At 38.8% G+C, this 24,757-nt stretch overlaps 1 protein-coding gene across 2 annotated transcripts in view; it reads left to right on the forward strand.

Moving 5' to 3' along the window:
• Positions 1-24,757, forward strand: part of LOC126470467 (fibulin-1-like) — a 660,942-nt gene that overhangs the window by 633,082 nt on the left and 3,103 nt on the right. For both annotated transcript variants that reach the window (XM_050098327.1, XM_050098328.1), the window contains 3 exons: positions 1,203-1,314; positions 1,410-1,549; positions 11,469-11,598. In XM_050098327.1, the coding sequence (XP_049954284.1) occupies positions 1,203-1,314; positions 1,410-1,549; positions 11,469-11,598 (382 nt within the window). The remainder of the gene's footprint in view (positions 1-1,202; positions 1,315-1,409; positions 1,550-11,468; positions 11,599-24,757) is intronic.

The raw sequence follows: 24,757 nt of genomic DNA on the forward strand, positions 1-24,757 counted from the left end.
TGTGAAACAAGTAAGGGAAAAACAAAGTATATGATCAACTCCAGAAATAAAACAAGGTGAAGAAATGTTGAGCAGTTTGAAGGGTTTGAAAGAGTAAATTATTTTATGTATTTGGGAGGAATTGTTATGGAAGATAATATTTTACCAACAAAGATAAAGGCAAGAATAGCTGCAGGCAACAGGTGATATTACAGTGTCCTTAACCTGCTACAATCGTGCAACATCTTAAGACAGTTGAAGATGGCAGTTTACAAAATGATTATAAAATCTGTTATTACATGTGGATCTGAAACATGGACAATAACACAAGCCAGAAATACCATGGATACATGGAACACAAAGTACTGAAGAAGATATATGGAGCAGTCCGTGATAACAGTGCTTGGGAAATTAGGACCAATCCAGAACTTCATGAACTAGGGATGAATGTTAAAGTGTTTGGGACATATGCAGAGAATGGAAGAACAGTGAATAACAAAGAAGGTGCTATTTGCAAAGCCAGAGTGTAACCGCTCAAGTCCAAGGTTGTGATTGCTGTATAATGTGGAAATGGATCTGAAAAGATTAGGAGTGCAGAACAGAAGAAGGCTGGTGAAGTCAAGAGATGAATGGAGGAGACAGGTGTTTGATGAGACCCTTGTGATTCACAGGTGGCACTGGCAAAAAAGAAGAAGAACAAGAACAAGAAGAAGACGTTATTTTCAACCTTGAAATTTGAATTGAAGAGAAGTGGGCTCTATGCCAGCACTGAATTTCACCTGCTCACATTCTTATCTATCAACCTCATCATAATTATCATCAACCAACAACAACAGAGTCCTATGCTCTACAGGCAATATTCACAGCAACCTTCACTTAGCAGTTACATATATGACAAAATACTCACACTCCATGAAATAATCCTGCCATCACATGTGAATTAATATAAAATTTTCAGTTAGGTTGTCAAACATACTCTTCAGGCTTGCTAAGTGGCAATAATCCACAACTGCAATTTACTACCACAACTTTCTCACATCTCTATTGAAGATGGTGTAATTACAGTTTCCCAGTCTGTTAACAGATGAAAAAGGCTGGAAATTCAGTTAATTCCATATTGTGTGATAGTAATTATAAATATAAATCATCTTGTACTCTATCTCTCAATAACTAGCAAATGCTCACTCTTTGTAAGTACTTGTATCAGTCTTTATTCTTTACAGATATTGATGAATGTTCAGAGACAGCAGGAATTTGTCAGCAAAATTGTATAAACTTATGGGGATCATATCGATGTGCATGTGATGCTGGATATGTGCGTAATATTGATAATCGGTAAGCATGATGCATACCTAAATCTGCCTGCAGAAGAGATTGTTTCATATTCAAAATGTGTATCTTGGAATTAAAGTCTGTTTAATTTTCCACAGATCATGTGATGATATAGATGAATGTGAAAAATTCAAAGACCGTAAGCTGTGTGTTGGTTTCTGTACAAATGAACCAGGAAGTTACCGATGCAGCTGTCCAAGTGGTTATCGTCTTGGTGCTGATGGCAGAACATGCCATGGTATGTATTCTTGAGATTCAGTTACATCTTAAAGAAATAATGTCTGCCTTTGTGTGTGTGTGTGTGTGTGTGTGTGTGTGTGTGTGTGTGTGTGTGTGTGTGTGTCCTATCACATTTTTTCCTACAGTAACCTTTTTTTTCTTTTTTTTCTTTTTCCAATGAAAATGCATCAGAATGAATCTCTTGTGTATTTTACAGTCTTTAGAGTTTCAATTCACAGAATACATACAAAGTAATTAAGTTTAAGTCCTTTGCGGTTTTATAATTAGTGTTCAACTTGTAAAATGTTTTAGTATTTTATGGTTACTGATTTTCTTCTGTGTATCTTTTCTATCTTCCTAAGAATTTTCTTGATTTTATAATTTATTAGGAAGCCTATAAAAATAGAATAAATTAGGTTATTAGTAAACAAAATGATATGGAAAGGGGCAGATGTGAGAAATCAATAGCTTGAAAGGGAAAAAGAAGACTTAACTTCTTGAGTGGATCCTAAGATAGTGCAATGCAGCAATAAAGAATACTGCATACAGTATACTTGTGTGGTGTATCCTAGAGTATTGTTTCAGTGGAGGCACCTACAACCAAGTCGACATTACAAAAGAAATTGAATGAATTCAAAAATGTGCTACTAGGTGTTGGTACACACCTTAAAAGTATAATAGAGCTATTCAGGCAAGTTAAATGTGAACTTTTGGAAGAAAAATAACACTGCTTTTGTAAAAACCTTGTGGGTGAATTTAAAGAAGAGCTATTCACGAGTTACTATACAACAGTTCTCCTATTTCATGTAGACACTATGAGAATAAGTTAAGAAAAATTTGGATATGTATTGAGTGACAGTCATTTTTTTCCGTGATCCATATGCAAATGGAATAGGAAAGGAAATGAATAATATTGGTAGAAACTATCTCTGCCATGCATTATACAATGTTAATTCGATGCATTTTCTTTGCACTGGAATATTCATATATTGAGAAAGAACTTAAATCTCAAGCATGTTATTGATCCATAACATGTCCCAAATTTGAAGTTGCAGACATTTTAAATGATAAATAGGGATTATAAATAAGTGCCAAGGATCTTGGAAAGATGGAAAACTTCAACAGCTGATTAAACATTTACTTCTAGTTACTATCTCTCAAAAGCATATATAACCCATGGTACCGATACAAAAATGTTCAGTATATTTCATTTTATTAGCTGCCAAGCTGACCATATAGTTGTTTCAGAAATGGCATAAAACTACACAACAAGACTCTTAGTTAGTGTGTTATATCATAATACATACACTGCAATATCTCAGTGTAATACATACAATGCAATATCTCAGTGCTATCTCACTTATATTTTACCTATTTATTTATTTACACTTCAGTCAGTTTGTACAGCGATATTGAACACATCAAGTCATCGTGTATATTATATGCTGTCTGTACAAATGTGTCTAGTAAAGTCAAACTAAACCTAGAAACATTTTTGTGTAAAAACACCAATGTAGTTTAAACAGTACTCCCACTTCTTGTGTATGATGAACTCTGGAAGATTCTGCAAGGCAACTATAAATGTCTTTATTTTAGCTGTGAATTTATTTTTCTCATTGACCTAACTAATTGATGTAAGCTGACAACATACTATTCCATATGATTTCTCCCACATCTTGGAGTGTAAGGCCCCTTTACGCATTCTACATAGAGGTCCCTACAGTTCTGTGTATTGTAGCTATTACTGCAGATATAATAGTCCGAGTTAGATGTGTTACCTTTCCTTGTCTTCCTTAATTTTGTTGCAAAATCATTTTTGTCATAACTCTCATTGTTCTTTTTCCCTTAATTATTTGAATAGAAAAGGTTATTATTTATGTTTAGATGTAATTTTTCATGTTATTTATCTTGTCCTAATTTCATTTTTATTAATTTGAATTCCTCACTGTAATTATGATTAATAACTCTTCATCTTCTATTTGATATTTTATTCATTTCTGTACTATCAGTGAAGATAGTATCACTTGTATGCAGTAACTGCTTTGGGTTGCGAAGCTGCAAAAGTCATTCTCTATCTGATGAGAAGAGTGCTGCATGAAGTTGTGAGTTAACAAACCAACTGATATCCAGTAACCAGCCAAAGTAATAACAAGCCAAATTTCATAGTACCAGAGCAGAAATCCACAAGTGTAAATGAGATAACATACCCAAGTCAAATAATAGGTACTAACATTTCCATTACTAAGAGCTTCATTCAATGCACTGCATTGTCAGAGGGGGTGGGGGGCTGCGACGTCTGTTTAATGCACCTCCACAGAGATAGTTACCCTCCAGTGATGGCTCACAAGAGGCCACACCCACCACACACTCCAATGATGCACTGCGCATACAGGATCAGAAGACGACGCTGTTTTGGTTTTGGACATAGCTAACGTCACTGCTTTCACGTCTGAGTCATTATTGGCTTCGTAGGATACTACATCCTTTCCCCTTTAATAGGCATGTAGGCCTGAAAACGGCAGGGGCAGTGCTGGGAGTAATGTTAGGGGGCAGGGGGGGGGGGGGGGGGCGGCGAGTGGCAGGGCTGGTCTACAGGTTGTGAAGTTATGGACTTGCATCTGACAAAATGAGTGCCAGGAGAGAGACAGAGAGGAAGCCAGAGCTCTGTCTCTGTGTGCATCAACTGTTACTCTGTAATAGTTTTCTAAGGCTGTGCAGCTCACAGCAGGTGTACAGGTCATAATGCCGCTCTGGGAACAGTATTTGTGTGGGCAGTGGTGGGGATGATGTTGGCTTATGTCTGCCAGTGGAACTATGTGTCCTTCAGATGTCCTGCATGTCTCTGTCCTTGATCATCTAGAATGGGGCACAGTCTGTGACAAATAATGTGGCTGAAGCTGATCCCTGTGGTATATCGGCCACAACTTCAAACCGACATCATCCTGTGGCATCACAATGCCTTGAATCCACCAAGTTTGGAAGCCCACAGAAGTATCAGGTGTGTGTGAGGCTCAGAATGTCAAATAATGTCTTGAGTCTGTTACCAAGCAAAATTTTGATCAGGTTATGTCTATTGATAAGAGTGAATTGATATGTAGCAAGGGAGCTAGTGAGGGTTTCCTTGGATGATGTTAGTACTGTGACCTTTCACACTTGTATTTTTAAGTTGATGACTATTCTCTACACTTCTGATTTGGATGTTGAATGAAAGGGAACAGTGGTCACGTATTAGTTTTCGATGCAAGAATGTTAGTTGCAGTCCGTATTTTCTACTGCAGAATTGATTCTGGGTCACTAAACATAGTGATATACAAGCAACTTCATGCTGGATATCCTCAAGCAAGATGTGTGGAACAACTGAAGGATACATGTTTAGAAGAATGATGGGTTAATAACTCAACATTCTTCTTCTTCTGTATCTAAAAATATGATACTGTCAGTAGTGCTGAGATGGGGTGCAAAGAAAAGAGTGTCCTGTATGATGGACTGACACTTTTTTGCAGGTATTCTGGCCATTCCTAATTTACTGACAAGAGTACCCTATGGAGTAGCAGGTCCTGTCACTGACATGACTTAGAAGTAGATAAAAATATTTCATTCAATTTTTAAAAAAGTCAGTTTTGTGTGCTTACAAGTTACTGTAGCAGAAGCAGTAGCTCACAAAAGCTAAATAAAATTACAAAAATTAGTTTAGCTAGCAAAATAAAAATAGTCACCAATCCTTGACTCCCTACTTTCTCAACTAAAATGTAAGAAGTTGATGTGAAGAGAGAGACTGAATAGCAATAACTGATACCTTCATCTACATACATACTCTGCAAACACTGTGAAATATGTTGCAGATGGCACTTCCCATTATACCAGTTATTAGGTCTTATTCCTGTTCCATTCACATGTGGAGTGCAGGGAGGGTGATTGTTTAAATTCCCATATCTGTTTTGTAATTAATCTAATCTTATCTTCATAATCCCTATGGGAGCAATATACAGGGGGCTATAGTATATTCCAAGAGTCATCCAAATAAATCACTGTACAAGAAACATTCAAAATAATAACCAAAAAAGTAATGCAAAAGGTTTTAAAAATGTGAAACAGACAAAAAAGAACAAAAACACGATCAAAAAATATAGTCAGAATGTATGTTTTGATGAGCACTATTATCATGCTTTTCACTTGGCCACCACCTTGTGAAAGGTACCAAACAGATATAGATATGGATGTAGAATAACTTGTTCTTGTCGTCGTCGTCGTCGTGTACTCCTCCTCCTCCTCCTCCTCCTCCTCCTCCTCCTTCTCCTCCTTCTTATGCAGGACTGTATTTACAATCCATAGACACTCTAGGCTCAACCTGTGTTGTGAGCCCTACCAAACAAAATTTTGTGATAACTGCTGCATCCTGCTACTAATGCGTGTGAGTGTGGCGAGTGTGATGTCGCCACACATGTGTGCATGAATCAGATGCCAACTATAACAGCCTGGGCTGGCCTAGGGAGGGCACTTGTGGTGGGAGACATGCGCACAGTGTGGTCTCCACCCACTGTCTGCCAGCGACTGGCGACTATATATGTGCGGGCAGTGCTGACTGATGCTCCTTGTTTTCTTTGAGTTTCCCACTCGCATCAGTTGTTCTGTGTCTTGTTACATGTGGATTCAGAAGAGGTTTATTTCCATTATTGTTCAGAGGTTTATGAATAAAGCCATATTTGTGTTATTTGGAACATTTTTGTGTATTACTTGGTTACTACACGATTGAGGATGAAGATGGAATGGTTTCTGTATGTGCAGTCTTTAAGAGCAGTTTCATCAAGTTAGTCATTGTGAACACCAAGGTACCGGCCCTGACTGAACATGATTGAACAGTTTACTTCAGCTGTGACCACTTAGTTTCCATTAACAGACAGAGTACCGTTCCACTGGTCCATCCATCCACTTTTCCTCTACATGCCCTGCAGTTCTTACTTTGATCACATGTGTAGTTTATTGTCCAACTACTATCACAAATGAATGTAAGTCATAGCAGCATGAGTTGAACTCTACTAATGTCACAAAAAATCAAACCAGTCACACAGGGACTGGGCAGCTGAACTTCGAGGCCTTAGCCATAAGTGTTGATTCGTTATTGATACCCATAACGACTCTTAATGCGGACTCTGTGATGCACAATGCAATTATCTGTTTAGCTCTGGACAGGGAAATGCACCGGAAGGCTTTAGTTTGTGAAAAAACCCCGTTGGTAGAAGTTTTGCAAATAGCACAATCTTCTGAAGTTTCTCAGGCAGCAGGTGAGCAAACTGAAATGTGGGGCATGTGGCAGTAGGGTCACATGATGTTCCCACTGGGACGGCAGATATCTTGCACAAGGAACCGGCATTGCTGGCAGGAAACATGCAGACCCAGTGCTGAACAGTCCTAGGTAAGTCCCAGCAACCACGACCGCCACAGTGCTAGCATCAGCATTCCCTGTTTCTATCTTCTTCTTTCTGTTTTGTCCAGCATGAACATTTGGCATGCCCTAAGCACTGGCCTCATTGTAATGCTTTTTAGAAGAAAGGCCACAACGCCTCCGTGTGTCGTTCACCAAAGGCTGCTCAGGATACATACATGGGCATAAACTGTGTGACTCCAATGCTTGTGACCTCTCCCAAGTTGTTTATTGAGTTAAGCATTTTTTGCCAAGTGCACCAGCTATAGGTTGACATAGGTGCTGCAGTGACATTATTGAATTCTCAAACCTATGTGAGTTTAGGCTCACTGCTGTTGAGACAGGTCATGTGGGAGATGGTCACTTATAACAAACAGAACATTGTGCTGTTGGGACAACTTATGGTATCTGCCTCTCACAAGTCAATGGTTCGTTCCATTATAGTTTTGGTTGTTGCTGCTACCAGTGTTGAAAACTTGTTTGGGATGGATGAATTTCAGGCATTTGGACTTTGTATCACCAACACAGTTCACCTTGTGTCCAATCAGATACCATATTTTCAGTTGGAAACTCTGTGTGAGGAGTTTTTGGACTTGTTTTCAGAAGGTATAGAGTTTGTTACGAATTTTTCTGCTTTCATATTCCTTTGAAATCCCCAGCTTGACCTTGTTTTTGTCATGCACAAATATTGCTGCTCCCCTGAAAGATCAAGTGAAAGCAGTACTGGAAAGACTTCAATCTCTAGGGGGTGCAATCTGTTATGGCTAGTGAATGTTCATCTCAGCTGGTTGTAATTCAGAAGCTGTTCGACTCTGTGGCGAATTCAGTACTAATGTCAACATGCAGTTGATCATGGACATGTATTCTCTCCCATGTCAGAAGGAACTGTTGGCAAAAGTATCAGGTGGCCAGCACCTGTCTAAAATTGATTTGTCTGAAGCATATCTGCGGGTTCCTGTGGACTAAGAGTCTTGGCAAGTTCTGGTTTTGAATATTCTTTTTTTTTCTCTATCATTATTTGCACCTTCCTTTTGGTGTGGTTAGTGCCCTTGCTATTTTCCAACAATTTTTTGAACAGTTGACAGTGCCTATCCTGGGTTTGCATTAATTATCTGGATGATATTGTTATCATAGGTTCCTCCATGGCTGATCACTTGAAAAATTTGCACACTTTGTTTTCTGCCTTTCAGTCTGCAAGCTGATGGAGTGACCTCACAAAATCTCACTTTTTTCAACCTTCTATTGTTTATTTTGGGTTTGAGGTCTCATGGGATGGGGTTCGTCCTCTGCCAGACCACATCTATGACTCACCCCTTGTCCACAAAGGAGCTTCAGGCCTTCCTAGGGAAGATAGCTTACTACCGTAAATTCCTGCTAGGAGCAGCCAAATTGGCTAACTTGTTGCATGCCTAGATACACAAGATTGTATCTTTTTGCTGGAGACCAGATTGCAAACATGATTTTCAGATGTTGAAATCCAAACTACTCTCGGCCCCTAGTTTAATTACATTCTCTCCGGATAATAGTTTTGATGACTGACACCTGACAGTACAGCCTCAGTGTGGTTCTTGGGCATCAATATGCTGACGGCTCTGAACAACCTGTTGCTTTCACCACAAAATCTCTCACTCCAGCACAGCAACATTACCCTCAGGTGGAAAGAAAAGGCTCTTGTCTTAGTATATGCTCTCCAGAAATTTCATGTTTTTTGTGTGGCTCCAAGTTTCACCTTATTACTGACCATAAGCTGTTTGTTTCCTTGTATAAACCTCACACTTCCTTGCTTGACAAGGCAGCACACCACGTACAATGCTGGGTGCTGTTCTTGTCTCACTAAAATTACAAAATCCATTTTTCACCTACGTCTAAACATGCCAATGCAGACGCCTTGTCCCACATTCTTGTGAGTCTTGCTCCTGACTTTGCTCATGAAGAATTGATTTGCTTCCATCTTGATACTGAAATGCAGGCTGTAGTCAAAGGTTTCCCAATTATGAGGTCGCGCAAAGCAGCTGCCGTTGCTGTCGACCCAGTTCTCCACTAGGTCATTTGGTTTTTTCAACAGGGCTGACCAGATAAATTGCCAGTTCAGGCTTCAGACCCCCTGTGGAACTTTTTTCGTTAGTAACACACCAACAGACAATGAACAGTAATGCTAATAATAAATAAACTACTGATGGGCAGTCAGACAACAAGTTAACCCAAAATTAAGAATGCTTTATTTCGATAAAAATAACTTAGTAATTGGCATTGTATCCCTTCAAACCAAGTTCCTCCAATGAGATCATTCAACATCGTGTGCATACTGTCTACCATTGGCAATGTGCCCCAGGAAAGTGAGAACACAGTGTCATGCACAGCAGCTAATGTACTCATTAGCCTGTGACATGCTTGACTATCTACAGTTGCAGGCGCATCAGCATGTTTTGCCCACACTGATAGCCAGCGTCATGTCTGACCAAGCCTTAATGTGCAGTTGACAGCTGCTGTGGCTTCAAAGTGGCATGTAACACACATCAATTAACAATGTTTGTGTAATCTTTTAGAATACACAAATACAAGAATCATATCATGTGAATTTGAGCCAAGCATTGTTAAACCCAAGTAGCAGTGATGCATTCTTGTGCTTGTGTGCCATGAGATTAGCTGTCCTTACATGTGACCTCTCTGATGTTCAATTTTTATCTTTGCCATCACTTATAAGTAATATGCTTTTAGTTATCTTCACCAAATGATATTGTATTTTTAACATTCATGAATAAAAGTTAATCTACTCTATGCCATCATTAACAAGATTAATGAGCTACACAGCAATACACAGATTTTAGAACTTACTCTCTCAGCAGTTCTGAACGTACCCTACGCAGTACAATAATGTGGCATTCACTATGCAGTGCTCACATATCATGAGATATTTACTTTGGTCATAAGCAATTTGGACCAATAAACCACAGCACTGGTGTTGGACATTATAGTGCACCCACCACCAGACAACTTACAACAAGAAAAATGAGTTAATTTCTTGCTATATAAAATCCACTGACCTCAGAGTTACACAAGTAATATATCACGACAAACATGGCAACAATACTCATCAGAGTTCTAGCAACATCTACACAATCTAGTAGACAGCTCCAAAGTTTCTGACATTTTCTTACTTTAAATTTTGCAGCACCAACTACCAACACAAGTGCAAACAGCATTGGCAATATGCTCCATTAATCAGACGACAAATTGCTGTAGATAGGTCACCGATAAAGTCTATGTGACACTTGAGTTGCCACAACAATTGCCATGACAACACCAGCCCTCTGGTAGGCAGAAACTGACAGATGCCTTCTCAGCTCATGTGAGGAGACAACTCCATATTGTGCAGCTGTTATGACACAATACCCCCTGAGTGTTTCTGAGTAGATCCAAAGCTTGCAAACTACAGTGGAAGCCCTGGTAGTACAGATGTGCATGCAGCAGCAACTAAAGGGTGCCAGTATCGATCCCAAGACCAGTATGTTGGTATCACAAATGTTTTGGGCAACATGCTCTAAAGTGTAGTTCACCATACAATTTCTCAAACAGCCAGTGCACCCACAGTGTCAGTAGGGTATCAGGGACCACAGTTTGCTCTATTTATGAGGTATTACACAAAATCCACAATGTGTACACATATGAGAAACACACCTGCACTTCTCTCAGACAACCTGTTTCACTGTGCGAATGCAGAGTTGTTCCAAATCACACTTCCAGGACGCTGATGAACCCCAATTAACAGTCAGCAGATACACCTGTACCACAGACAGCAGCTTCAATGCTGCCAGGACATCCATCTCACATAAGAGCCAGTTGCCAATCAGTTTCAAACATCATGACATACTGGGTGCTCTGCAATGTACGTCAGGGGTGCTGTGCGGCAGTGATGCATTTTTGTGCTTGTATGTCATGAGATTAATAGTCCTTACATATAACTGCTCTGATGTGCATTTTTTATCCTGCCATTACTTGTAAGTTCTTTGATTTTAGTTATCTGTCTTCAGCAAATGCTCTCTTACTTTTAATGTCCACAAATCAAAGTTAATGTTGTACATTCAAATGTTATGTCCAATGTGGGTAGCTGGCCACTGTGGCCGAGCAGTTCTAGGTGCTATGGTCGCAGGTTCGAATCCTGCCTTGGGCATGGATGTGTGTGATGTCCTTAGGTTAGTTCGGTTTAAGTAGTTCTAAGTCTAGGTGACTGATGACCTCAGATGTTAAGTCCCATAGTGCTTAGAGCCATTTGAACCATCTAATATGGGTAAACTAAGAGGCCAACCCTCTTACTGCAAAAGACAAATTATCAGCAGCAAGCCATGTAGTTTGAGTGCTGCATCATGCCACAAACCAAGATATTTGCTGAAAGTGTTGCCTGGAAAGGCTATCATTAGGACTGAAAAACACATATTTTGAATTCTGAGAAAATCATAATTTAAATCTTGTTAGTGGTGTCTTCTTGATGTAACTTTTATTTTTTTGATTTTTACAGATATTGATGAATGTCTCATTGGAAATGTGTGCCATGGCCCAGATGACAACTGTCTGAATACCAGAGGAAGTTATCAGTGCAACAGAATAGTTTGTCCTCCTAATTTTGTAAGAGACACAGAGCATAAGAAGTAAGTATATTTGATAACAGAAATGAGAGAGTACATCTGGCTTGTTACATTTCAAATTTTCCTGCTTGGAGTAGTATTCAGATATGATTCCATTCAACACTATGTCTCATTGTGTTATGATGACCTATTTATTGCCTGTCAAGAAGCATTATTTGTGTCGAACAATTTATTGAGCACAGTGAACCATATAACATAATTTCAGTCTTTGTTAGCAATACAGTCACATACATTCTTTTGTATAGTTAAAAGCTTTACAAGAACTATACAGGGGAATATAGGTATTATTTATTTCTTTTTCAAACATCAGTGTGGGAATATGTGAACCATTTCCTGATTCCTAAGTAGAATTGTTTGTTCCAGCTGTTACAATACGTTGAAGTTGTGATGAAGTATTGCACTACTATGTAAAAATTTTAAAATGCTGATAAATTACTATATAGTGCTTTTTTCTCTCTTTTTGTAGAAAAATATCAGTGGGCATGAGAATGTATCAACTATAGAAATGAATGAACGCATTACATTACTTTAATATCAGATCCTTAAGATAAAACATGATGTGCTAGGTGCATTCCCTAGGTTTTTAGGTTTTGAAAATTTCACTATTGTCATTTTTTTTACATTATATGTTACCCTCTGTTTCCCTTATCACCTTTTTATTGTTATTCTCTTGAAGGCAATATCTTTCACCTACAGCCCTTCTCAATCTGAACATTACTTTCCTATAATTCTCCTACTGATGAAGTATCAGATTCTTCATGTTTTATGTTCATATAAGGTCATTTTGCAGAAAAATACTTACTGAAGAGGCTTCCATTCAGTCTTAATATATTTCTCTTTTTCAGAAAAATTTCTTTTGCTATTGCCAGCCTACATTTTATATCCTCTTCACTTCTGCCATCTTCACTTATTTCATAGCACAAGTGGCGGACGGAGTGGCCGAGCGGTTCTAGGTGCTTCAGTCTGGAACCGCCCGACCGCTACGGTCGCAGGTTCGAATCCTGCCTCGGGCATGGATCTGTGTGATGTCCTTAGGTTAGTTAGGTTTAAGTAGTTCTAAGTTCTAGGGGACTGATGACCTTAGAAGTTAAGTCCCATAGTGCTCAGAGCCATTTGAACCATTTTTTTCATAGCACAAGTAGCAAAACAGTTCTACAGCTTTTCATGCCTCATTTCCTAATCTGATCCCACCACATCACCTGATTTAATTCAGCAGTATCCCATTACCCATGTTTTACTTTTATCTGTGTTCATATTACAGCTTCTTTTCAAGACACTATTAAAGTTACCATCTAAATCTTTTGCTTCTCTGGCACAGGTACTATGTCATCAGCATACCTTTATGTTTTGCTTTCTTCTCCTTGAATTTTAATTTATTTTTCAATGTTTTCCTCAGTTTTCTGCATTAATGATCTGTAAACAAATTTAATAGCAATGGGAATGGATTAGAACTCTCCCCCTCACATATCAACTGCTGCCTCCATTTCCTGTCCTTCAACACTTGTAACTTCAGTTGAGTTTTGGTACAAGTTGTAGATAACCTTCACTCTCTATATTTATCTCTGATAACTTTGTAAATTTGATAATGTGTTTCCAAATCATTTGTGTAAAGGTACAAATGCTGTAAATATCTACATCTACATCTACACTCTATAAACCACTGTGAAGTGGTTTGTTGGGGGTTGTGTGGGGAAGTGGTTTGTCTTTCTTCAGTCTATCTTCTAAAACAAATTCATAGAGTCAATATTGTCTCATCTGTTCTTACTTTTCTTTGGAAGACAAACTGATCTTCACCCAGGTCTACTTCTATGAGATATTCCAGTATTCAGTCTTCTGTATATAATGTGAGTTAGCATTTTGCTGCCATGCCTTATTTTACTGATGGTTCAGTAATAAGCACACCTGTTAGCACCTGCAGCCTCTGGTATTGAGATTATTACACTCTTCTTGAAGTTTGAAAGTATTTTGCCAGTTTCATATATCCTGCATACTAGGTGGAACAGCTATGTCAATGTCGGTTCTCCCAAAGATCTTAACAATTCTGAGGAATCTTGTATACTCCAGGAACCTTGTTTTGATATATGTCTTTCAGTGCTCTGTCAAATTATTCTTGCAGTTTTGCTCTACCCATCTTGACTTCATCCAATTCTTCTTCCCTCTCTGTAATATTGTCATTAAGTTCCTTTCATTATTATTGCACTTTTATAAATCCCTGCCGCAATTCAGCCTCTTGTGGTTTTTGTACTGGTTTTCCATCTAAGCTCTGGTTATTTTTAAAGCTACTTCTCCTTTTTCTTCAATGGTTTCCTTAATTTTCCTGTTGAGGTACCTATCTTTTGTATAGCTCTGCATTTCTCCTGTAGAATATCTGTTCTGCTATTTTGTGATTTCTGAGTCTCACGTTTTAGACATCCGTAGCCTTTTTTGCATAGCAATGTGTTATGTAATTATGTCAGTGTGTATGATTTTGAAAAGCTTGTCCCTCACCTTTAGCATGGCAGTGCCAGACCACACATCAGTGCAGCGACATCTGCAACAATCTGACACCTTGGGTTCACTTCACTGTCATACAATCCTGACTTGGCTCCATGTGAGTTTCATCTGTTTACAGAACTTAAAGAACCCGTTTGAGGACTTCACTTTGATAGTTATGAAGCAGAGCAAGCAGAGGTGCGGTTGTGACTCCATCAACAAAGTCCAACATTCTGCAGTGGTGGTATCAACAATATGGTCTCTAGTTGGGAGAAATTTGCCAGGGTGACTATGTTGAGAAATAAATATATAGACATGAAGAATAAAGTTGTAGGATGTTAATAAAGTTTGTTTTATTTAAAAGCTTCAAGAATTTTCATGTAACAAATTCAGAGGCATTAGTTTCCAGCATGCCCTCATACGTTTTCTTCTTTCATCGGCTAAATTTAATGTCTCCTGCCCTCCAGGAAAGTTGTAATGCTCAGATTATTGTCAGAACTAAGAGCTAAGTGAAACCTGAAGCAGAAAGCTCTGAAATATTTTAGTGATGCATTGAATGTATATTGAAAAGACAGATTGGACACCAAAGGAGGGGTAGTGTTTAGTATAGTCAAATAAAATATTGTGTCTATTGAGGTCAAAATTGAGACTAACTGTGAATTATCTGCACACATGTACCAAACAGGTCTAGGCAAGCTCAGGTTGTTATCAGATGTTTCTAGCAGCCACCCAATTCCATCATGACAGTTCTAAAATTATTCAAAGAAAGTCTATGCCCAGTAGCATGAAAATTCCCAGATCATGCAGTATTAGTTGGAGGCAACTTTAACCTACTGAGTGTAGACTTGGAAATCTATGGATTCATTGCAGATGATATGGACAGGCAATCTTGTGAATTAATTTCAAACTCATTTTATGGAAACTGCATTGAGCAGCATTGGAAATATTTTAGATCTTGTAGCTTCGAAGAGGCCTTACCTTATTGATGGTGTTGATATAGAGACACGGATTAGTGATCATGATACCATCATTGTAACAATGGTTACTAAAGTTAATAAATCCAAGCCTCGGAGAGTATTTTTGCAAGAAAGAGCAGATTAGCAGTTGTTAGCATCCCACTTGGAAAATGAATGGCTGTCATTTAGTTTGAGCAAAATAAACATCAAGGAATTATGGGCAAAGTTTAAATGGACTGTAAATCACTCCCTAGAGAAGTATGTGTCACATAATTGGATTAAGGATGGAAAAGACCCACCATGGTTTAATAACAAAATTCAGAAATTGCTGAGGAAGTAGAGACTGTTGCATTCTTGGCAAAAAAAGAATGTGCAAATGATGACAGGCAAAAGTTGATTGAAAATTGTATCTCTGTAGAGACATTGAGGCACAAAGCATAAAAAGATATTGCCAAGAACCCAAGAAAATCCTGGTCCTATGTAAAATCTCTAAGCAAGTCAATGGCTTCTCTCCAATCACTCATTGACTGGTCTAGTACAGCAGTAGAAGGTGCCAAAAAATACAATGTTTAAGAAATCATCCATGCAGGAGGCTGTTTGCTGAAGAAGCTTTGGTGTATGGAAAGGTGTCATTGTCAAGTGACTGTAGGAAGATACAAAGAATCAACAAATATGAAATGCTCTATTTCATTGAAAGTGAAATTGAGCCACTGCAACTCACTTCACGTGTTGGGGAACCTGCTGAGTCCTCTGTAAAGAGGAGAGTATAAGGGTCTATTAATCATCAGCAATTAAAACATACAGCAAGTAATGGTACTCCTTAGGAAAATGGCAGGAAGGAACACCACATGCACTCAGTGTGTATGCTGGCGGTCTCGTTCAGTATGTTGAAGAGACTATTCCAGTTAGTGTAAAGAAACTTCTAAAGAAATGGAGACTATTGCATAGCAGTTATAAAACAAAGCATCAGGCTATAGACAGAGAGATGCTGAATGAAACGTGTTTGGCTGTCATGAGAGAAATGTGTGAAGCTTTCAGTAATTACCATAATAGAAACTGGTATCAGTGACCATGAGGCAGTTGTGGCAACAATGATTATCAAAGTACAAAGGACAACTTAAACAAGTAGAAAGATTTATATGTTCAATAAATGAGATAAAAAGCAGCAGTGTCATATCTCAGTGTGGAAATAGAGACTTTTAGCATGGGACAGGAGTAAATAGAGGAACTATGTAACTATAATGTATCATAGATCCCTTGAACAAAAAACCGGGCCCAATAGTTGGAAGAAAGCTGTATCACACTCATCTGCAAGACGGCTTGTTGGAGTAATACACAAAACTGCTGTCCAATATCCTTGACATCTATTTGTTGTAGAGTCTTAGAACATATTATGAGCTCAAATATAATGGGGTATTTCAAACAGAATGATGCTCTCTATGCCAATGAACATGGATTCTGAAAACACTGATCATGTTAAATTCAACTCTCACTTTTCTCACATGACTTACTGAATGCCTTGGAACAAGGCTAGACACAGTACTTCTCAGCCACAAAAAAAGCATTTGACTCAGTACTACATCAAAAGTATGATTGTAGGGGGTATCAAGCAATATTTGAGACTGGATCAAGGATTTTTTGGTAGAAAGTAGCAAGTTATCTTGGATGGAGAGTCATCAACAGGTGTAGAGCTAACTTCAGATGTGCCCCAGGGTGTTGGCACCCTAACTGTTCATGTTGTATATTAATGGCCTCGCAAGTAATCTCAGACTTTTTCAGGTCATGCAGTAATCTGTAGTGAAGCACTACATGAAAGAACCTGCATACATATTCAGTCAGATATTGATAAGATTTCAAAGTGGTGCAACGATTGACAACTTGCATTAAATGTTTAGAAATACATATCTTTTCACTTCACAAAATTAAAAAAATGTAGTATTCTATGACTATCAATGAGTCATCTACATTTACATCTACATCTACATGATTACTCTGCAATTCACATTTAAGTGCTTGGCAGAGGGTTCATCGAACCACAACCATACTATCTCTCTACCATTCCACTCCCGAACAGCGCGCGGGGAAAATGAACACCTAAACCTTTCTGTTCGAGCTCTGATTTCTCTTAGTTTATTTTGATGATTGTTTCTACCTACGTAGGTTGGGCTCAACAAAATATTTTTGCATTCGGAAGAGAAAGTTGGTGACTGAAATTTCGTAAATAGATCTCGCTGCGACGAAAAACGTCTTTGCTTTAATGACTTCCATCCCAACTCACGTATCATATCTGCCACACTCTCCCCCCTATTACATGACAATACAAAATGAGCTGCCCTTTTTTGCACCCTTTCGATGTCCTCCGTCAATCCCACCTGGTAAGGATCCTACACCACGCAGCAATATTCTAACAGAGGACGAACAAGTGTAGTGTAAGCAGTCTCTTTAGTGGACTTGTTGCATCTTCTAAGTGCCCAGCCAATGAAACGCAACCTTTGGCTCGCCTTCCCCACAGTATTTTCTATGTGGTCTTTCCAACTGAAGTTGTTCATAATTTTAACACCCAGGTACTTAGTTGAATTGACAGCCTTGAGAACTGTACTATTTATCGAATAATCAAATTCCAACAGATTTCTTTTGGAACTCATGTGGATCACCTCACACTTTTCGTTATTCAGCGTCAACTGCCACCTGCCACACCATACAGCAATCTTTTCTAAATCGCTTTGCAACTGATACTGGTCTTCGGATGACCTTACTAGACGGTAAATTACAGCATCATCAGCGAACAACCTAAGAGAACTGCTCAGATTGTCACCCAGGTCATTTATACAGGTCAGGAACAGCAGAGGTCCAGGACGCTTCCCTGTGGAACACCTGATATCACTTCAGTTTTACTCGATGATTTGCCGTCTATTACTATGAACTGCGACCTTCCTGACAGGAAATCACGAACCCAGTCGCACAACTGAGACGATACCCCATAGGCCTGCAGCTTGATTAGAAGTCGCTTGTGAGGAACAGTGTCAAAAGCTTTCCGGAAATCTAGAAATACGGAATCAACTTGAGATCCCCTGTTGATAGCGGCTCTTACTTCATGCGAATAAAGAGCTAGCTGCATTGCACAAGAACTATGTTTTCAGAAACCATGGTGATTACGTATCAATAGATCGTTCCCTTCGATGTGATTCATAATGTTTGAATACAGTATATGCTCCAAAACCCTACTGCAAACCAACATCAATGATATAGGTCTGTAGTCCGATGGATTACTCCTACTACCCTTCTTAAACACTGGTGCGACCTGCGCAATTTTCCAATCTGTAGGTACAGATATATCGGTGAGTGAGCGGTTGTATATGATTGCTAAGTAGGGAGCTATTGTATCAGCGTAATCTGAAAGGAACCTAATCGGTATACAATCTGGACCTGGAGACTTGCCCGTATCAAGCGATTTGAGTTACTTCGCAACCCCTAAGGTATCTACTTCTAAGATACTCATGCTAGCAGCTGTTCGTGTTTCAAATTCTGGAATATTCCATTCGTCTTCCCTGGTGAAGGAATTTTGGAAAACTGCATTCAATAACTCCGCTCTAGCGGCGCAGTCATCGGTAACAGTACCATCGGCACTGCACAGTGAAGGTATTGACTGTGTCTTGCCGCTTGTGTACTTTACATACAACCAGAATTTCTTCGGATTTTCTACCAAATTTCGAGACAATGTTTCGTTGTGGAACCTATTAAAGGCATCTCGCATTGAAGTCCGTGCCAAATTTCGCGCGTCTGTAAATTTTAGCCAATCTTCGGGATTTCGTGTTCTTATAAACTTTGCATGCTTTTTCCGTTGCCTCTGCAACAGCGTTCAGACCTGTTTTGTGTACCATGGGGGATAAGTTCCATCTCTTACCAGTTTATGAGGTATGAACCTCTCAATTGCTGTTGTTACTATATCTTTCAATTCACGCCACATCTCGTCTACATTTGCATAGTCAGTTCGGAAGGAATAGAGATTGTCTCTTAGGAAGGCTTCTAGTGACACTTTATCTGCTTTTTTAAATAAAATTATTTTGCGTTTGTTTCTGGTGGATTTGGAAGAAACGGTATTGAGCCTAGCTACAACGACCTTGTGATTACTAATCCCTGTATCAGTCATGATGCTCTCTGTTAGCTCTGGATTGTTTGTGGCTAAGAGGTCAAGTGTGTTTTCGCAACCATTTACAATTCGCGTGGGTTCATGGACTAATTGCTTGAAATAATTTTCGGAGAAAGCATTTAGGACAATCTCGGAAGATGTTTTCTGCCTACCACCGGTTTTGAACAAGTATTTTTTCCAACATATCGAGGGAAGGAATCACAGTTGAAATTGGTTAACTGATACAAATATGTGGGTGTAACTCTGATATGAAATGCAATGAGCAAATATGCTCAGTCTTGGGTAAAACAAATGGTAGACTTCAGTTTATTTGTTGAATACTGGTGAAATGCAGCCAGTCTAAAATGGAGACTGCTGACAAATTACTCATGTCTGAATTCTAGAATACTGTTCAAGTGTGTAGGACCCACACTTAATAGGGCTATCAGGAGGTATTTAATGAATACAGAGAAGGGCAGCATGAATGGTCACACATTTGTTTGGTCCATGGGAGGGTGCCACAGAGAAGCTGAATAAACTGAACTGGCCGACTCTTGAAGATAGACGTAAACTACCCTGAGAAACCTACTTACAAAGTTTCAAGAACTGACTTTAAAGTATGACTCTAGGAATGTACTACAACCCCCTTTGATTAATAACAGCATGCATGGAGGCATTTAAACAATCATTCTTCCCAAACTCCATATATTAATGGAGTGGGAAAAAAACCCTAATAACTGGTACGAAGGAACGTATCTGCTCTCATGCACTTCACAGTAGTTTGCAGAGCATAGATGTAGATCAGTGGTGTACTGCTTGACACAGTCATGTCAAATTAAATATCTAGGTGTAATTAATGTTGCAAAGTGATACAAAAGGTACAAGCACGTAAGAATTGTACAAGGTAAGGTGAAAAGTCAACTTCAGATCATTGAGAGAATTTTAGTAAAGTGTGGTTTGTCTGTAAAGGATATCCTGTATAGAACACTAGTGTGACCCATTCTTGAGTACTGCTTGAGTCTTTGGGATCCCCAGCAGGTGTGATTAAAAGAAAACATTGAAGCAATTCATAGGCAAGCTGCTAGATTTGTTGCCAGTAGGTTCGTTCAACACATGAGTAGTACAGAAATGCTTCATGAACTCAAGTAGGAATCCCTGGTGGGTAGATTATGTGCTTTTCATGGATCACTATTGAGAAAATTTATAGAACCAGCATTTGAAGCCAACTGCAGAATAACTGTACTATTACCAATGTACATTTCACATAGGGGGTATAACGATGAGAGAAATTATGAATCGTATGGAGGCATATAGATATACTTCGTTCCCTTACTCTATGTGTGAATGGAACAGGAAAACAAATGACTAGTACTGGTACAAGGTATCCTCTGCTATGCACCATATGGTAGCTTGTGCAGTATGTATGTAGATGTAGATTAATTATTCAAAGGTTTCAATGGAACCTTGTCTTTTCATCACATTGTTCCTGTACTACCTTCACTATGTCATCTCTCATACTTACTCATTCACCTTCTGTTGCATTGTTTTAACCTGTTTCACTTGAGTTGCCCAATGCGCGATTTAAAATTTCTAAAAACATGTTTTTCCTTTCAATTTATCCACATCCCATCTCTTCAGTATCCTGTATGTCTTCAGTTTTAAACTGAAGTTCATAACCAATAAATTATGCTTAGAATGTTCCTGTAAACATTTAGCAGTTTTTAATTTGTTTCAGAATCCAAGTCTTACCATTTTATAACCTATCTGAAACTATTCAGTGTCTCCAGGAGTCCTTCATGTATACAGTCTTCTTTCATGTTTCTCAAACCAAATGTTAACAATGATTAAATTTGTTGTGTGCAAAATTTTACCAGGCAGCTCCTCCTTCATATCTTCCTTCCAAGTACATGTTCCTGTTTTTCTTACACTCCCTTCCCACAATCAAATTCCAGTCCCTTACTAAAATTATATACACTGGTGTGCAAAACTGGTGTGAAAGTAACTTTCACATGATGTGTAACTGCCAAGTAACATGATCAGTTAAACTTCAACCTTGGATAGAAAGAACTGCTACAGTATAGAACAGAAGGTAATTGAAAGAGATGCACCATGAGACAAATAGAAATGACACTTTTATTCCCACACATTGCAAAAGGCGGGTCCTGATTCTTAATAGGGTCCATGATCACCACAGACAGCAATGCCTGCTCTGCAACATGTTCCCATGCCGGCCACAAAACTGGCAAGGAGTTCTTGTGTTAGGGCATTCCATTCCTCCATCGGCACAGTTGACAACTGCTGGATGGTCATTGGTGCATGTGGGCATGCTGCAATACATGTCCCCAATGCATCCCACACATGTTTGATGGTATTTAAGGCTTTCCATTCTCTGAATATCCTCTCATTCAAAGAGCTTCACCTGTGCTTTTCGATGCTGTCACACATTATCATCCATAAAAAAGAAGTAAGGATGGAATGCACCTCTGACATACATGGGTAAGGAGTACAATGTTACACTAAATGTTGCCAGTGAGTGTATCATGTTCAAAGTTCGGAGATCAGTGCACTCATTCAACTATGCTTCCACACACAATAAGACCTAGACAACCAAAATGACCATGTTTGACAATGTCCCTGGGTGCACTCTGTGTTCCCACCTCTCGCAGTATGAGGGTACATCCAGAATCACTACTCAGGTTGAATCTCCTTTCATCTGCTCTCATCACGTTTGGTGCCTTCAATGTGTGTATGTCACAAGAACACAACATTCTGGTCATCAGACAAAGAGACCACCCTCATGCAGTCTCCATGCCACTGTGGAGCATGAGATTGTATGCTTTGCAGTTCTGTTAAATGTATTGCACCCACTGTTTGATGTGCCTGTTGCAGAAGGTGCCATTCATCTGCTTGCTGTAGTTCATCATGATCGGCCAGCTCCTCTTTTTCAGGCAGCAGTGTCTGTGGTTGAGAATGTTCCCCATGCATGTGAAACAATGCTGTGAGCAAAACCAAATCCTTCTGCTACACTCGTCAGACTTACCCATCTTCCAGTTTCTCAGTTATCCTTGCCTGTATGAAGTCATCGATATGTTGTCTCCAGGCGATGCTGTAATGAAGAACAACACCGCAGTGCACTGTAACTGTTCACTGATTGAGACACACTGTATTTTCCTGTTCCTTCAACTGGCTCACTTACGTGCAGACCTCACGCCATGTGATGTCCAACTTCCTGAGCATAAATGGAAGACCTCTGGAAACATGCTCCCACACTGTCATTCATTTCCACTGAGTTGTTAATATATTATGTTACTTTATCTATCTCATCCTTAAGTTTTACCATGAAGTGTATTTTCTTCTTCCTTAGCTATCTGATTAATTTCTTTTATCTCATCCTACATGTTTTCAATCTTCTTATAATCTGCAGATCTAGTCAGCATACACACCTGTTCTGCTGTGAAGGGTTGGGCTTTGTATCCATCTCATCTGTGATAATCTTTTCCCTCTGCTTTTTGTAGTATTTCATTCCCACTCCTTTTTGTTGTCTATTATCAGACCTTCTCCTGCATTATTCATACTTTATTATGTGTTGGTATCCCTATAATCATCTGACCATAAATCCTGTTCTTCCAGACACCATACTTTATTGATTTTCTCAGTACCAAATTTCATTCTATTGATTTCTTTTCTCAGGTTCTCTAACCCACCCATACAATTAAGGAATCTAACATTACATACCCTGATTTGTAGAAAGCCATTCTTCCAATGGTTACATCGTCCTGAGTAGTCGATGCTGGAGCAAGCTGCATGTCCTCAGACAATACAATGGATGTAGTATATCCTTTCATATTTAAGTAAATTAATTCATCAGAAATTAATTTAAATTTGTATTTAGTTTACCTCTTCTGATAGCAACCTATTATTTCAATGCCACTTCCTCCTAAATCATTTAGTTACTTTTATTGAAGCCCTTCCCTCTACCAATTCTTGATCACTGCTTAAGAAAAATACAACCTCTTAGGGCAGTACGTATTATTTTGCATTGTCAGCAACTATTCCTGCCATTGACCAGTCTGCTCCTTTCAATTAGTCTGTCATTTGCTGAAACCTACAGATGGCCATGGTAGGCAGCCTGGTTTACTGTGACTATGATCACCCTTAGGAAAGGCATGCCATGTGAAACAAGTCAATCACGGTGCCCTAGAAAAGCCAGTTGAGATACCCAATGGTAGGATGTAAGCAATGAGTTGACATTACACTGTAAAGTCTGGGAATTCAGTCACAGGCATATAGCTCTTCATGACAAACATGCCCCTCAACACACAGTCAAAATAAAGAGAGCAAAGAGAGCTCCTGCTACACAACAAGCTGTGGAACTGTCAGATGATGAGTAGGTGAGACTGTATTAACAGAAGATTCAATAAAATCCAGTACTTGAGCTTTATGAAGTAGGCAGAAAAGTCGGGAACAAAGTGAAGCAAAATGTGTACAGTGCCAAAAGCATTTATGCTTGTTCTGTTGTATGCAACAAGTGAAATCCTGTGCACCTTCAGCATAAAAAAGCAAAGTCTGATTTTTTAATCTTCCGCAGATGAAGTTGATTTTTTCTCTGCACTAGTCAGCACTCAAATAGCAATAAATTTTCAACCACATAGTAGTACTTTGATAACATTTGCACTTTCTGTACAACGTGTTTCTAGACATGCAGTTTAGAAAGCAGTTATCATGAGAATCTCTTATAAGGCCCTAGGTATTGATGGAGTGAGTATAAGAATCATCAAAACTTCACCAAAATTATTATTCTGCTTCTAACATACATATTCAGTTCTCTCTTATTAGTGGTACTTAACCTACTGAATGGAAACAAAGCTTAATTAGACCAACATCCGAGGAACGATAATCCTAAAACACCAGGTAACTGTTGGCCAATCAGCATATTATCTACAATATCTAATGCCTTGGAGTATGTTGTTCATGAACGGCTGATGAACTGCCTTAAAATTTACAACATCCTTGATAAATATTGATGAGGCTTCTGGAAATATCATATCACAGCAACTGCATTAATCAAATTGACAGATGACTTAAAATATGCCATGGACTGACTTGAAGTGATAGTTTTAACACTGCTTGATGTCATCAAGGTTTTTGATACGTTTTACTTTGATCTATTACTTATGAAAATAAAAACAGATGATTTTCTCAAACAGTTCAGTACTGTAGTTTGACAGCTAACTTAAAAGCAAATATCAACAAGTTGTCTGTGGGTTGGAGAAGTCTTCAAGCAGGAATTTGCATAGAGGAGTCTCACAAGGTTCAGTTTTTAGTCCACTGTTTTTCTCACTGTATATAAATGATATTTCTTCTGTGGCATATTCTTATAACTATCACTTACATGCTGATGATACACAGTTCTATGAAAGCTGCAACAATTTGAACATTCTGCTGCTGTACCAGATAAGAACCTTCGATCAGTATCTTGATGGACATAAAACTTTTGTCTTAAACTAAACCCAAATAAGTCACACTGGAAGTTAACTAGTAAACGTTTTCATGAAACAGTTCTTTTATGAAACTTTCTGGTAGATTAAGTGGTGGTATTTGAACA

This window comes from Schistocerca serialis, chromosome 3, assembly GCF_023864345.2.
Source record: "Schistocerca serialis cubense isolate TAMUIC-IGC-003099 chromosome 3, iqSchSeri2.2, whole genome shotgun sequence".
In the NCBI taxonomy this organism is placed as follows: Eukaryota; Metazoa; Arthropoda; class Insecta; order Orthoptera; family Acrididae; genus Schistocerca; species Schistocerca serialis.